At 31.4% G+C, this 16,682-nt stretch overlaps 1 protein-coding gene across 2 annotated transcripts; it reads right to left on the bottom strand.

The window, feature by feature from the left end:
- Positions 1 to 3,337: 3,337 nt before the first annotated feature.
- Positions 3,338 to 16,182, bottom strand: LOC134687516 (glucose dehydrogenase [FAD, quinone]-like). 2 transcript variants are annotated; one of them, XM_063547877.1, is made up of 12 exons: positions 16,029 to 16,182; positions 12,897 to 13,030; positions 11,839 to 12,047; positions 11,161 to 11,350; positions 10,522 to 10,650; positions 9,790 to 9,911; positions 9,232 to 9,399; positions 8,685 to 8,835; positions 8,184 to 8,344; positions 7,503 to 7,677; positions 4,975 to 5,200; positions 3,338 to 3,813 (listed from the first exon to the last, which is right to left on the bottom strand). In XM_063547877.1, the coding sequence occupies exons 2-12, from the start codon at positions 13,018 to 13,020 to the stop codon at positions 3,642 to 3,644; spliced, it is 1,827 nt and encodes a 608-aa protein (XP_063403947.1). In that variant the 5' UTR covers positions 13,021 to 13,030; positions 16,029 to 16,182; the 3' UTR covers positions 3,338 to 3,641. The 2 variants fall into 2 exon arrangements, with proteins under 2 accessions (XP_063403947.1, XP_063403948.1); XM_063547878.1 differs by lacking the exon at positions 12,897 to 13,030 and having other exon boundaries at positions 16,029 to 16,180.
- Between the last annotated feature and the right edge of the window lie 500 nt (positions 16,183 to 16,682).

The raw sequence follows: 16,682 nt of genomic DNA, 5'->3' as shown, positions 1-16,682 counted from the left end.
GGTTGGTACGGAAGCAAATCGGGAAACATCTACTATAATACTCTACTTCCGGTTTAGAAATATGAGATATTTCATAAACTTGTCTTTGTTGCTTAATATATTTTTCTATCAAAAATGTGTGTCTTTCTTTTTTCAAGATATTACCAATATTCGCCAAAAATATTGTGAACATTGTTATATATGTTACCATTTACTTCCCCTCTGATATCTGTCGCCCCTCTTTTTTTAAGAAGTACAATTCTAACAGCTATTTCAGTCATATTGACTCTAATTATTGTGGATCTAGTCTTGCTTATCATGTTTGCTATTTAAAGTATCTATCTATCTATCTATTACAGTTTTTCAGATGATATGCAAAACTATTTTTGAACACTAAACATCGTTAAAAATAAGCATTGGCTATCTGATTATTTTCTATCTATCTATCGTCATTTTAAGATATTAAGCAAAAACGCATACATTGGAAATGATCTTCATTAAATGGTATTTACTACAATGAGTCGTCGAACGGAGAAGTTTCTGTGAAAGTTAAAGATAAAAGTACGACGACAACGGACGAGAAGTAATGAGAAACGCTCACTTGGCTCTGTGAGCCAGGTGAGCTTAAAATCTAAGAAGTAACATAGCTCATCACATCTCCAAGTATTAATACATCCTAAAAAGAAAAAAACACTGAACTCCGAGGAAACCTCTAAGCGAACAGTCCCTAATCAAATGGCAAAATCAAATAATAACACATATCAAACGATTGGACAACAACTGTCATATTCTTGACTTTTCAAATGAAGAAAATGGTGGATTGAACCTGGTTTTACAGCGCTAAGCTTTCATGTTATTTTGGTATGAGGGTTCTTGGTAAGGGTTAATACAGAAAACGCTTCGGACTCGATGTATTTATTGAGTTGTGTTTTCAATTACTAGCTCAAAAAGTGTACAATTATTTCCTTGTTTTGTTTTTAAACTGAATTAAAAATTACTATTCATATTCAATAACATATTGAAAAAAATATATATAAGTTTTGTAAACAAAACCCAGATAAAGTATAGTTTAAATTTAAAGGTTTACCTCGAAAAGTTGAAATAAAGGGAATTCCGGGCCTTGCCCTCATTCGAATTTTGAGCAAGATTTTTGAACCCAGAATCAGAAATCAACCATTCAAAGCAGTTTTTTGTTTCGAGCACAAGTTTTATCACCGAGAGCCTAGAAATATAAAATCGTAAATTGGTAGGAAGGATTTTTTTTTTTATTTCACCTACCATGTATGAGAAGTATATGGATAAACCAGATCTAAGAGACAAGTGAACACAACATGAGAGAGTGCATGCTACATATTATGTGGAAGACATTTCTAACACTATACATGTCTGCACCAGTTTATTGCCACACTTTTGATATTTATAGTATGCAGTGACATAATAATGTGTATATACAAAATGCTTAAACAAATCTTGCTCCATGGTCATATTAAACTAGCTATATATATATATATATCAAAATATACAGATTACTTGTCTTCAATTGATCAACATTGATCAGCATCGATGTAGTACGAAATATTGAAAAAGTAAAATTATATGCACATTGAAAACAATACTTACACGTAAAAGATATGTATCTATCCAAGGACGATATGCAGCGATCATTCATCCAAGATAAACAAGTTCAAATAAACTAGTTGACAATATAATAATAGCTTTTCTAAAATGCTTACTGTGCAACTATTAAGATAAAGAACTATTTTCAGTGTAAGGCTACAATAAGAGACAATCGAACAACGTCTATGAAAGGCTAGTTCAAATTCTGTAAGAAGATCTTCGAACCATCATTACTACATTTAAAAAAAAAAATGAGTTGGAGTAATTTTAGAGTAAACTTTTAAAAATGAACCGATCCTAATTATGAATTCCCATAACGGACAAGAGGGTTTGATTGAAAGTATGCCACATCATTGTTATCATGTATTCAACCTGATTAACCAGAGGCGAATTTACCGCCCCCTCCAAGTCACGAAGAAAATGCCTACATAATTGTATTGTTTCTGAATCTGATTATCTATGGCGCTGATTAATCACAGCTTGATTTGACTGGATCAAAATATACAGATTACTTGTCTTCAATTGATCAACATTGATCAGCATCGATGTAGTACGAAATATTGAAAAAGTAAAATTATATGCACATTGAAAACAATACTTACACGTAAAAGATATGTATCTATCCAAGGACGATATGCAGCGATCATTCATCCAAGATAAACAAGTTCAAATAAACTAGTTGACAGTATAATAATAGCTTTTCTAAAATTCTTACTGTGCACTATTAAGATAAAGAACTATTTTCAGTGTAAAGCTACAATAAGAGACAATCGAACAACGTCTATGAAAGGCTAGTTCAAATTCTGTAAGAAGATCTTCGAACCATCATTTCTAAATTTTTGAAAAAAAATGAGTTGGAGTATTTTTAGAGTAAACTTTTAAAAATGAACCGATCCTAATTATGAATTCCCATTACGGACAAGAGGGTTTGATTGAAAGTATGCCGCATCATTTTTATCATGTATTCAACCTGATTAAACAGAGGCGGGTTTACCGCCCCCTCCAGGTCACGAAAAAAATGCCTACATAATTGTATTGTTTCTGAATCTGATTATCTATGGCGCTGATTAACCACAGCTTGACTTGACTTCTTAAACTTACCCTTAATTATCCCCTGCTTAAACATACATGACATGTCAACTTATCGGTGGGTGTGTAAGTATTGACACCTGTGTGTAATTCATGCATGTTTATGACAAGTGTGATACCACTTTGTCTAAGAATAAAGTGAAATGGTTAATCAATTTTAAAAAATAAAGATGTAGAAATACAGAAACGATGATCTGACATCCCCTACACTCGCATATATACATCTCATTAAACACGTAAAAGAAATAAGTCAATGTGGTAGAAATTGTCAAATGATCCTGCATATCAGTTTTTGCCTAAAAGAGGGACGAAAGATACCAAAGGGACAGTCAAACTCATAAATCTAAACCAAACTGACAACACCATAGCTAAAAATGAAAATGACAAACAGACAAATAATAGTATACATGACACAACATAGAAAACGAAAGAACAAACAACACAAACCCCACCAAAAACTAGGGGTGATCTCAGGTGCTCCGGAAGGTAAGGAGTTTTTGCCTAAATGAGAACAACACTACCACAATGATATTTCTTTTTTTTTAATACAAGTTTTTTTTCATTTATCACATTAAATTAGTGTTACAAGATACATTAACATGTAAAATAAAGTATGACTCTGATATTTGTTTGTAGAAATAACTGATTGACATTTGAAAGCAGAAAATGCAAAAACAAACATACCTGACGAATCAAATATTGAAGACATATATCATTGTAAATTTGAAAATGCATTATCAATACCTTTTGATATTTCTTTATATATAAAATGAAAAGTATACGTATTTAACATTATGATTCATCAAAGAAATATAATCACATGCAGAAGTTGTACAACTGTGACTACCGAAAACTTCTATGGCATTGTTTGACATCCTAATGTCCATACTTGGAATGCATTTCAGTTAACACTGCATTAGCATAATGTTATTTAAAAACAGTTTGCATTATCATGTTTATAATTTCAAATGTTCAATCTTATCCCTGAATGCCTTGACAGTATCTTTGCCTCTAATTAGATCTGCAGCTTTCTCGCCAATCATTATACACGGGGCATTTGTATTTCCTGATGTTAAATGTCTCATCACAGAAGCATCAGCAACACGTAATCCTGATATGCCTTTAACCCTGTAAATATTATAAGAGGCCAAATTGTTGGGAAATATTTAACTACAACTGATATTCAGCTTGGACAGTTCTTTGTTACAAAATTATTTTGATAAATTTTTTGACACCAAGTATCCATTTATACATCACCATTAAATTAAATGGCGATACGTTTAAATATTTCTTCTTTCAGCATGTAGTAGTTGAAACAAAAAACGAAAGTTGAATTAACTAGCTCTCTAAATATGTTTTTTGTTTATTTTTAGACGACCATCCCACTTGAATTTTTACATTTCATGAAAACCTTTTTGTCAGTATTTTTCTATATGAAAGGATTCCCGAGTATTTGGTATCGCCATGTACATTTTCTTTCCCGCTGAACTTTTTGTTACAGAATTATACTAAGTTGAAAACGATATTCTTTCATAGTTTGTTTTCTTATTGAGTACAATTAGCATTTAGTTAATATTTACATATTTCAATTTACTTTCCTTTCATTGGATAATGTTTCACAAAATAATTCCTTTTACATCAAATGATAAATGTTTGTTACATAAATTATATTGCTACGCACTATCGAGTTTACGGTAACATTTTTTAAATCTTTCTTGAATCAAAACTGTGAAAATTTAATGTAGTAACAAACACTTCCCCTTTTTAAAAATTAACTCGAGAACGACTAAAGAAAGTTTTTCGTCACAAACCGATAATACTCTTTTAAAACTAGATTGTCACTTTTATAAATTAAAGTGGTAGATTGTTTATCTTTCTTGAGTTTCTATGACAACTAACTGCTGCTCCTAGTGATGTTAGCATTTGGTTTTTTAAAAGATTGAATCTATTGGTATAAAAGCAGGCTGTAGTCTATGATTCTTATTTTTATTATGAGATGCTTGCCTTTAAATAACCTTTGCAATACAGTGGATTTTGAAATTGTCTTTATCAGTATCAATATATCAGTAATAGGGTTTGATTCGTAAACTTAAGATTAAAAGCTTAAATGAACATTGCACTAGAATTTTTGAATACTTAGGTTTGTACGCGGTTATTTCATTTGTCAACCGTAACCTGGTTTACATTCATTGGTTATTTTTATGTTATCATAGTCGTTACACACAAAAACACTTTTTAAATAAAATTATTTGTAGAAATAATCTGTTTAAAACAAAGCATTAAACAGACCTTAGTTTTGGATCCACAACAGAAGTAGGGTCTGTCTCCGAACCCATGCGACATGTTGATGCCGGGTGGTATCCTGTCATACCCCAGTGTCGTATAATACATTCCCAGTACTCATCGGAGTCAAACTCTTCTGTGTCACAGATACCCTTAAAATCCATTCTATTATGAGTTGCACCTATTTCTTTAAAAGCTTTGGTCTTTTCCAATTTACGAATTATTCTAATACCTGTTAAAATAAAAAAAAATTAAACGTTTTATTCATGCATGTTCTGAAATCTGCAAAACTGATTCTTTAATTGAATACATAAAATAGCTACATATTTCAAGAAAATGGTTAAACTCACAATTTTTTTTAATAAACTTGTAAAAATATAATGCAAAACATCATAACAGTATTGATGGTGTCATACATGACCTAACTTCTTTTTTTCAATCATTTGATTACATTATACTTGTGATGTTGTCATATTTTTACAACTTATCTGAGGTTTTGAGGAAACATGCTTTCCTAAATTGCATACGATCGTGGGTGTTAGACCACCAATCGGTTCAAATTAAAGACTGAAACTTGAATGTGCTCAATCTACATTGAGGAGAAGGCCTCAATTGGTGACGTACTAATCTGATATAAACAAATGAAGTTTAGCTATTTCAAATCTGAAGATTTGTTTCTTTTTTAAAAACCTTATTTACATTTCAATTATTTTACTGATACTCATCACATAATTAATTTGATTGATTGGTTAATTGATTGGTGTTAAACGCAACTTTGGGCACTAGTGTGCTATTTTGTGCAGGTCAGTTTATTGGTGAACGAAACCGGATTACTCAGAGAAAGCCCTCAACCTACGGGAGTAAAACTGACATTCCTAATCAATTAAGATTGAAGGCGAGCGAACCTGCAACGTGCGGTATTCGAACTAAAAACTTTGAAGACAGAAAAATATTACAAAACTATTTTGTATAATTCAGAGAAATGCAATTCGTGCTTATAAAGATGTCAAGTTCTTACAAAAAATGAACTTTCGTTTGTTAGATTCATATAGAAAGGTAAACGTTCAATTTTTCAACGCGTAAAGTGAACAAATTTGTCTTCTGAATCCATTACTTCTATTTTATATCAATCAATATCTAAAAATACCACATTTACAATACTAAATCAACAACCACATGAACACACATTACCTTATAGTAGGCTAGAGCGAAGCAATCCACAGAGATATCAAACTTTTAATAATACTTATATATAATTAGTTGATTTTGTTCGGCTTAAACATTTCAGTATTTGAAATTAGATATTCTACACTATGTTATCTTTTGTCGTTTTGATTGGTTCAACATGCCTGGTATATTGTTTTGTTCCTATCAATATGATTATTCTAATATGTTTGTTAAACGCATATTTCGGTTCATTAACGTTTTCATTCATAATTTTAATTGGTTTCCAGGGGCGGATTTAGGCGGGGGCGTGGCGGGCGTGCGCCCCCCCTAAAATTTGCAAAGCATGGGTTGACTTCAACATATTTAAGTATCAGAAGAGACAATTTAATCTTTTTTTACATTCAAAATATATAAACAGTCAGTTTAACAGAATCAACGTGATTACTAATCAACTGACCTACGCTTTATTAAAGTTCTCAGATAAATAATTTCAAAGGAAGGTGTCAAACGCGGAGGGGTGGGTCTTTTCACCACCGAACACCACCGCACACCCCAAAAAGCTGCGTTTGATGACAAATACAATAGGATTTTAGCAGTTAAAGTAAAAACAAATGTTACATTGTATTTGCGGTTTATATAATCAATTTGTTTGATAATCGAAGTTCCAAAACATCCCTTTATACTCACTTTCACAATTTCATCATGACATGGTCAAGAAAAGAGTCGGCAGGTGAGATTCTTTTATAATATCCGTAATGAAAGATAGAAATACTGTTTCAAGAGAAAGGTTAGTTTATTAATTTGTATCTCTGTGTCTATATTTATTTCTCACTTGCAACCTAAATATTTAGCCGAATTCTGTACCGTATTACTGTATGCTTGGGATCCAAAGAAAATAAATATAACTGCGTAAATGCATCTCATTCTGATTTTAGTTGTTTGTGGCGAACACAGTAAAGTCTGGCACGACCTCCGAAAATCAAAAAAGTAAAAAACAGATAGTATGAAAGGACAATTAAAAATCGCTGACAATCGTTTGAAAAATATATTAGTCAGGTGAGCAATTGGGATCTGTCCGCCCGTCTATCTGTAGATTGTTGTCATGTGTGGATTAAGGCGGTTTCAGCTTGAAACTTTAATTCCTCGCTAATTTTAACACACAATAGTTCGAGATATCTACATTTCACCCCTTTAGAATATTTCAAAAATTTTACCTAAAAAAAACTCCAAAATTTTTTCGCCTCGCTCCGCTCGGCGAAAATAAAAATTTGCGCCCCCCCTAACTGGAAACCCTGGATCCGCCCCTGGTTTCGATGCTGCTTTTTACTAGTTCACTCAATTACAACTAGCAAATATTAAATACTTACCAGATAGAAGAGTTTTTACGTCATCATATTCGCATAGATAATTTGGGTCAATCTCGGGGTAATCGAATGGATCAGTACTCTGAAGTCGTACATAACCTGAACATTTCGGATGCTGTTGAATGACAACCACTGTAAACTCCATAGAACTGGATCTTTGTTGTAAAAGTTCTATTACCTTATAAAACAAATCCAAACTGTAGTTACATTGTATTTGAAATAAGAATGTAATAACATCATATTTATCATCTTCAAATTATCTTTTATTATCTAAACAATTCATTTTCCCTATCAATTAAGGTATGAAGCTTAGTATTACTACTTTTTTGCTTTTCGATATACTCTTCAGAAAAAGCTTGATAGAGTTGTTTTTGAAAGTTCGAAAATGGCTGCTTTTTTTAATCTTTTTATTCTTTGATACTTGATAGTTTTTTACTGACTCTTTAACGTAAATGTCAAGCCTTTTAGAAAAAAATAGCATCATTTGAGATCCAAATTTCCAATCCATTCGAACATTTCAAGTTGGGCGCTGACTTTCAAATTCAGCATTTCGATTTTCAACATCATTTGGTGAATATGGTCTCAATCTCTCGCTTTTAAACATATGAATATTGGATATATTTTATACTTGCGGTAAGTTTATTCTTAATTGATATTTTTTAAAGCAAAACAAATAGTACGTACGGACTTATTGTGATTCAGTGGAAGACCATTATCTATAAATCCATCATCTTGTGCATTGCTGAAAAACTCAAGCTGATAATCTGGATACAGCGGTTCTTTCTTGTTTCTGTCTTTCATCCTACCGAAAATATGCCCTTCCAAACCACTTGAGGTCATAACACCTGTATTTAAAACAAATAAATGTGTATCACACAAGTCAGGAATATGTCAGTTTTGTCAAATAGTCTGTTTCTATGTATGTTGGCGCTAACTTTTGAAGTACTAAAGTGTTTCTGTTGTTACGTTGTATTCCTCTTAAAGTTGGTGCGTTTCCCTCGGTTTTGTTTTGTGGCGCGGATTTGTTTCAGTTTAATCGATTTATGACTTTTGAACAGCGATATGCATGATATACTTCTATTGACTTATTTACAGCGTTGGAACGTGAAACAAAAGATGACATAAAGAATTTCTGTGTAACAAAAGGAATGTTCAAAGAATATGTTAATAACTGTAGCTATTTACCTTTTCCTAATAAATGATACAGTAGGTTATTCCACAACGAGGCTGTTGCATCAGAGCCAGGACTGTAAGGTTTGTTTATTAAAAATTTCATGAAAATTTGATAGTGATCCTGAAGATTTTCACCAACTGGTAAATCAGCAACAACAGGAATCTGGAAGAAGATTGTTAGAAAATTGTTTAAAAACTTCTATATCTTGCAGATATTTATACACAACGTAGATATTTCGGTTAACAGGAAATAATCGCTCAGAAAATAACTAAAAACAGTTTATGCTGTGACCATCCAAAACGATTCAGACGTAATGATAAATTTTTAAATTGATGTAATTTTATCATTACAATCATTGAAATATTACTACAGTGTTCTATAATAGTTTAAACTAGTAGTTTAAAATGTGAAGTTAAGTCGATGTCGTTGCTTCCTTTTCATTTCATAATTTCATTTTATGTTTATGCAGTTAATTAGACCTGTTTTATTTACTCAATTTCAATGAATGAAGATGCATGTGTACAAAATAATTGCTATCATAAACTCTAAAACACATACCTTTAATTTTGTGAGATGGTTTTTCGGACCAATTCCAGATAACATTAAAACAACAGGACTGTTGATGGCTCCGGCAGATAGGATAACTTCTTTATTCGCATAAAGATTCAGTTTTCTGTTGTCTTTAATAACCTCTACACCGATAGCCTTTTTACCGTCAAGTAATACCTGTTGAAATATAAGTTGTGTCTATTGTCTCGTTAACATCTAAGGACTTCAAGACTCTTTTATAAAAAGGAGACGAAAGCTATAAAAGGAACATTAAAACTTATAAGTCTAAAACCAACTGACAGCACTATGGCTAAAAAGGAAACAGACAAATAATTGTACAAAAACAAAACATAGCTCACATGGAATTTAAACCACATACAATATTGGCGTATTTGTAAAGTGAATTTTAACCACCATGACTAAATGAAGATCGTCTAGCCTAGCATGTCATTCAAATGGAATGTTTTGTTAAAATTTCCACAAAGTATCTGCGTGTATGAAACAAGGGTAGCATTCACTCACGTCAAATAAAACCGTGGGATATTCTTTTTGATTTAAATAAAGTACCTTTGTTACAAATGTATTGATACTTATGTGTAAGTTAGATCTATTGATAACAGGTCTTAAGTAAGCTTTTGCTGTATTGGAACGTTCACCATTCTTCATCGACGACTGCATGTATGAAAAACCTGCAAAAATGTAAAAACATTTCTATTTCTGGTTAACAAACTAGTATTTATAATTCAATACCTGACTTTATTTTAGTATTTTGTGTAAACTCTTTATTATTTTATCATCCTCATTTAAAAATCTTATTTCAAATATGAATGTAAATCTTAAAACATCTTGTCCTATGTCGGAATATGCAACTGGTCATTTTCTATATTAATGAATATTTTCTATATTAATGAATATTTGGATTTACAAGACAAAAATTAAAGATTTTGGGGTCATAGTTATTTGAACATCTTATCACATCTTATCATTCTATTGTTAAAATAAACACGACCCTTTACTCGATTTGGTGATCAGAACGATGAACGGATAAACTCGCAGTGTGTGTGTATTAAATCATTCGACATTATCATATTAATAAAAATAGGCACATTCAGCATGTTTAGGTACAAGCAGCCAATAATTTGTGAAAAATCGTTCATATCAAATATCGCAACTGATATAAAAAAAAGAAAATGTGGTATGATTGCCAATGAGACAACTTTCCAAAAAACACCAAAATGACACAGGCATTAACAACTACATGTCACCGTACGGAACCTACTAATATTTGAAATAGTCTACCTAATTGATTTTCTCCATTCAAGTCAACATGTTCTATACCGATTTCATGCGCAGCTTGTTTATAAATTTCTGGAAGTGGCGTATTTCTTACTTCACTAACACCTAAGTAGCCTCCTCTTGAATGATAATCTGTGTAGTAAAACAATTACAATTTAGAAAGTATTCAGAAAGGATATCATGTGGAATAAAATAAATTCTTGACAAGGGATATAGTTTGTGGGAAGAACAATGACTTTAGGTTGTCTGAGGAATATAATAATAAAAATTTAAGAATAGATTGAACAATAATAATAATAAAAGAAATAAAATGGAGGATACAGATAATGTTAAGCCCTTTCTATTTTCTTATTCTGTGATTTGTGTATTCCTCATCAGAAACTGTCATCTAAATTTATCTCTTTTGAATGATTTGGCGTGTATGCTATATCATTATTGCTGTGCATTTAAAAGTTTAATTTCATATGACGTTCAGAAATATAGTTTTGATGATTTTATTTACAGACTATCAATAGATAATCATTTGTAACAACTCCTTGAAGGTTTAAGATGCGAGGTTTGTACGATTAATAATGATAAAAAGTTATCAAAAAACGAAAATGTATAGAGAAACTTTCAATGGGAAATTACTCAAGCACGAACCTGAATCATACAATCGAGGAGCCTGAATATCCTCAATCTTTAAGTAGAATGGTAGGACATCTTTATAGCTCCATCCTGTACACCCTTCGTTTTCCCAGTTGTCATAATCATATCTACTTCCTCTGACGTAAGCGAGATAGTTTATACTGCTAGATCCTCCAAGGACTTTACCTCTGGGCCAAAAACTTTTCTAGAGTTAAAATTATTACTCTGAGAAATTTTACAAAAAGAATTGACCTATTCAAACCTCAAATGCAAACAATTCTACAGAATCAACACCAAAAAAAACGAAGAAAAAGTCAACAAAAATCAAAAGTTCAAAAGCATGTGGGTTTTTTGGGGGGGGAAGTTGCATTTTCATATTTCAAAGAATATGAACATGTGTTCCTCATCACATCCCATATAATGTATCATATACAATACGCAAAAACACTTATAATATGGTGTTCGGAGAAATACGAAGAGAAAATGCAAAACGGTTAGCCCTCCATAATTTTAATTTCTTGTCTTTGCTGTAGCAGTTTAGATATATAATATAGTGTGTGATAATATTGTGTTGTCTGTTACGGAAAGTTAAAATAAGATAAACATAATCACCTGTTCATTTCTCAGTGACCAAGCTCATAATTTGTCTTCGTATAAACAATTAAATGATAATTGAATGGTAGATAGCAATACCTGGTCTTGCTTCATTTTATGTGAGTATTTCTGTGAAACAGTATAAAAAGCCCAATCATCCTTCGTGTTTTCTACGGCTGCAGCTTTAATAGGTGTACTGATATCTTCATTACCATATTCGGAACCTCCTGCTTCTACCAATAACACCAATATTTCCGGATCCTCCGAAAGTCTATTTGCTATCACTGCTCCAGATGAACCAGCACCAACTTAAAGAAAATATGATAATAATATAACGAACGATAATTCAACTTTACATTTCAGATAAATTATATCATTTCAGTTTCGCTAAACTTTCAAGAAAGTTTAAATGTTTATACAAAAACTTGAGCATTAATATTTCAGTAAATTGTTAGCAAATAAATTGGAAAAACATTTGAAAATTGGAATGGATTTTGGGGGTTTAATATATTCATATTTAGCACAATTAAGTATATTCAAAACATTCTGCAGATTGAAAACGGCTCAAGTGGAAGTCTTTTCTTAACAAAATTGGACTGTAGCCTTCTGTGTTTAGTCTCTTGGCTAAATCAGTTTAGATCGTAACAATAATGTATTGACTTAAGGTTTTCAGTCTACTATAAGAAAAACTGTCTTTTTGTTGATAAATTTACTATTTCAATAGCATAGATAATCTTAGCCGTATTTGGTACAACTATTTGTTAGGTCCTCAATTATATACTGCTCTTCAACTTTTTTACTTGTGTGGCTTTATAACTATTTTAATTTAAGCGTCACTAACGATTCGTATGTAGACGAAACGCGCGTCTAGCGTATTAAATTATAAGCCTGGTACCTTTGATAACTATTCATAAGAAAATGCCTGTAACCAAGTTAAGAATGTTATCCATTAGTTTAATGTATTTGAGCTTTTATTTTGTCATCTGATAATGGACTTTTCGTGTTGAATTTTCCTCAGAGTTCAGAATTTATTTTGTGATTTTACTTTTTTTCAGTACAACAGCTGACTAAATTCAGGAAACATTGTGTTCTACCTGCTTCTGCATAAGTAGGTAATATACATATTCCCCATTTCCATTCTCATTTTATATACTTACCAATAATATAGTCGTACGTTGTATTTAACTTTACATCGAGGACTACATCTTTTTTAACTGGTAGAAAAAAAAATCCTATAAGAATACCAGATACTGCGATCAGGATTGTATTATACAAAGCCATCTTATAAACTCTGCAAATATACATTGACATGTCACAAAAAAACTGGTGTTGATTAGACTCTTAACAAATCGTATCGATTGAAAATTTTATTTTTAAGATTTTAAATGGGAAGCATTATTTTCTCGTGTCATAAGATTATTGGTATAACTTGTACTGTACCATGTGCACATTTCGACGTTTAATGTCTTTTTGGTGCCGGTCGAAATACAGTTTTTTTGTTGGTTTTTGTTGTTGTAATAACTGTAATTAGATATGACTAATTTGTTCTGTACACACATGATTCGATTCATTTTAGGCAACATAACCAATGCTATAATTTCAGACGAAATGTTGATGATGCAGGTTGAGTGTATAAAAACATATTGAGTATGATGACCAAAAAAATAATCTTTATTTCTTTATAACAACAGCTATTGAAATGGTATTATGATATACACAGTATACCACACTACAATTTATGTGTTCGATTTATTCTTGAAAAACTGTCGAAAAATCAACTGGTAAGTTTGGCTAGGTATTGAACATCGTAGATTATGGTTTGTTATTACGTCGTCTAATCTTTTCATTACCGAGGGTGATTTATTCCCGATTGTGACTGTTTTGCTGAGTATGAATTTGCATTACTTTAAGACGTGTTACGGTACTTATCTATCCCAAATTCATGTATTTAGATTGATGATATATTTTTAATTCTCATCGGATTTTGTGACATTTGTTGACGTCTTTTTTTATTATATTCATGTGTTATGGTAAAGAAAATTAATCACCGCCTTCATTTATTAGATTTGATTTTGTTCAACGTAATCTGTACGATGTTTTACGTTTGAAGGAAGATTCCAAACAAACTGGACATATATATAGTTATATAATATAGTTAATTGCTATTAATAAGTATTGCAATGTGCATTTTGTATAAATGAAATATCAGTATTTAGTTCTATTATAATCTTAAATCAATCCTAATTAAGAAATAATTCCTTCGTGTCATGCTCTATGCTCATTTTAACATGGATAGGCATTATATTTGTCGATATTTTACACTGAGCGTTAGCGAGGTGTAAAATGTGGTCAAATATAATGCCTACCCATGTTAAAATGAGCATAGAGCATGACACGGAGGAATTATTTCGATTCTAATAGGACAAATACAGTAATTTGTAGGTCGAAGCGTACGAAAATACTGTAAAAATGTTTGGCTTTTCCCGTTTCCTCACCGAGGAGTTTGTGCATTACATTTCATATTTGATAAGTGTAAAAACTATGAGCAGGGTAAATATATGTTGTTTTATAAAATTATTTAATAAAAAAAAGTTATGCTAGCTGTTTAAATGTATACATTTTAAAGGATAGCGATGGAAATAACGTTAAAATACACAGTAAGTTCGTGCGCATGTGTCAAACATATTTTTATGCTCATTAGAACACGGCTTTGTTTACAAAGCGTAATAAGGACGTCATATTAGAATTATATCTTACTTTTGAGATAGTTTTTTCAAATCTGACGTCATTTTTTGTGCTGTTTCAGAAATTCAACTGTAATTTGTGTGCCCTTTCACTACTTCGTATGTGACGTCATTTTATGATTTTTTTTTGGGTGTGTCTATTTTTCTGTGTTGGTCTTTGTATTATGTATTCGGGTTTTGTTTTCTGTAATTAGTTAATACTTCAATTTCATTATGTATATCTTTTATATTCTTTTGATAAAATTTACTGTTTGCAATAGCATAAATTATTCTAAATAATAGGCATGTTGTTATCCCAATCAGAAAAACATAGCCGTATTTGACACAACCTTTTTCAACTTTTGATCTTCAGTGCTGTACAACTTTGTACTTTTTTTTTACTTTCGATCTTTTATATCTGGGCGTCATTGGTGAGTCTTGTCTGGACGAGATGCGTTTCTGGCGTATTGAATTGTAATTCTGATGCCTTTTGTTATCTATTAATCAAATGTTTCTTTGTCTAATATGTATTGTAGTACTGTAATATTATGTTGTCATTTCAATGTTTTTTCAAACATTGCCATTAAAGTGCGAGGTTTGGCATGCCACAAAGCCACAAAACCAGGTTCAACCCACCATTTTTATCTTTAAAAATGTCCTGTACCAAGTCAGGAATATGGCCATTGTTATATCATTGTTCGTTTTAGTATGTGTAACATTTTAACGTTGTGTTTCCGTTGTGTCGTTTGTTTTCTCTTATATTTGAGTGTGAATTCACATTACTATAAGACGTGTCACGATACTTTTCTATACCAAATTCATGTATTTGGTTTTGATGTTAATCTATTTGTTATTCTCATCGGATTTTTTCTAATGCTTAGTCCGTTTCTGTATGTGTTACATTTTAATGTTGTGTCGTTGTTCTCCGCTTATATTTAATGCGTTTCCTCAGTTTTAGTTTGTCACCCCAATTTTGTTTTTTGTCCATAGATTTACGAGTTTTGAACAGCGGTATACTACTGTTGCCTTTATCTGAACCCCCATTTTCTTCGTAAAAACGTATATGAATTCGCGATTATAACGTTTGTTAATCTATTCATTACATTGTTTAATATAGTCATGCACTTGGTTTAATTGTTGGATTTATTTAACTTTTTTCTCGGTATTCGGTATTTTTTTGTTTTCTGTTATAATCTATTACGTCAGAAAAGTATGTACTACAATCAAGATCTAAGAATCATAAATAATATAATAGGGTCCTATGATGTCTTCGCTTCGTGTCTCAATTTCTCCTGACAAATCATGTATAAATATATGCTGGTTTGTTGACATAAATTTGGTGTGTGTGGTGTGTAGTACTTATAGTGTAATGACATAATGCTATGTATAAATATTGTTAATGGTCAATATTAAATCACCTTTACACATATATCAGCGCTCTTTATTATTGGACTAATAACAACGCATAAAGGTTGTTATTTTAGAATCTATATGTATGTCAATAATAAGTAGTCCGAAATATTGATAATAAAAGTAAATAATCAACACCTAGAAAACAAAACTTACCACGTTAAAGATAAAAATCTATCCAAGGACGATATGCGAGGCGGTCTTCCTAGATAAGTCAGCTGTAGTTGACAATTAAATACTAGCTAGCTTTTAAAAATGCTCACCTGTATTGTTGAGATACTCTGGAGTGTAGGAGAGAGAAAGTTATGCCCAAATTGTGAACCATTGAATGAAAATCACAGAACATGCATTGTGAATATTAAACATATGTTACATTTGCTAGCTTGCCACTTGACGTTTAGCAATAAACGATTTGCAAATTCTCATTTACAAAAGAAACAATTTTAGTTAAGTTGTCATGCATCTGAAACGCAACTTTTAGTCAGCAATAAAAATTCAAAACTTCCAAAAACTTTCTGGCAAGTGCCAATGATCAAATGACAAGCTCAACCATGTTGATTACTTGTAGATCTTATTTTGCCAACATGTTTGCTATATTCCCATATTTTGTTGCTCATAATTTTTGTAATACATAAAAAGATCCTAAACTTGGACAAAATAAAATCGTTGATGGGCACTAGCTTCTGAAACTAGTCATGTAGTTATCAAATTCAGCATTGTTTTTTACTTATATTTTTGAAGATCTTATTGCGCTCACCAGATCTTTTAAATTTACAATATTTCTCTGTATCGTTTAAATAATGGTTTTAG

The sequence above is a fragment of the Mytilus trossulus genome, chromosome 10, assembly GCF_036588685.1.
Source record: "Mytilus trossulus isolate FHL-02 chromosome 10, PNRI_Mtr1.1.1.hap1, whole genome shotgun sequence".
Classification (NCBI taxonomy): Eukaryota; Metazoa; Mollusca; class Bivalvia; order Mytilida; family Mytilidae; genus Mytilus; species Mytilus trossulus.
Note: the sequence above shows the minus strand (reverse complement) of the source record. Positions and strands in the feature narration are given on the sequence as shown.

What these genes read in the sequence shown, in the direction of transcription:
- LOC134687516 (XM_063547877.1), bottom strand. Translation starts at nt 13,020, where the DNA reads ATGGCTTTGTATAATACAATCCTGATCGCAGTATCTGGTATTCTTATA. An exon ending in GAATGGAGAAAATCAATTAG is followed by an intron (nt 9,912 to 10,521) that starts GTAGACTATTTC and finishes ACATTTTTGCAG; the next exon opens with GTTTTTCATACATGCAGTCG. An exon ending in CACTGAATCACAATAAGTCC is followed by an intron (nt 7,678 to 8,183) that starts GTACGTACTATT and finishes TTGTTTTATAAG; the next exon opens with GTAATAGAACTTTTACAACA.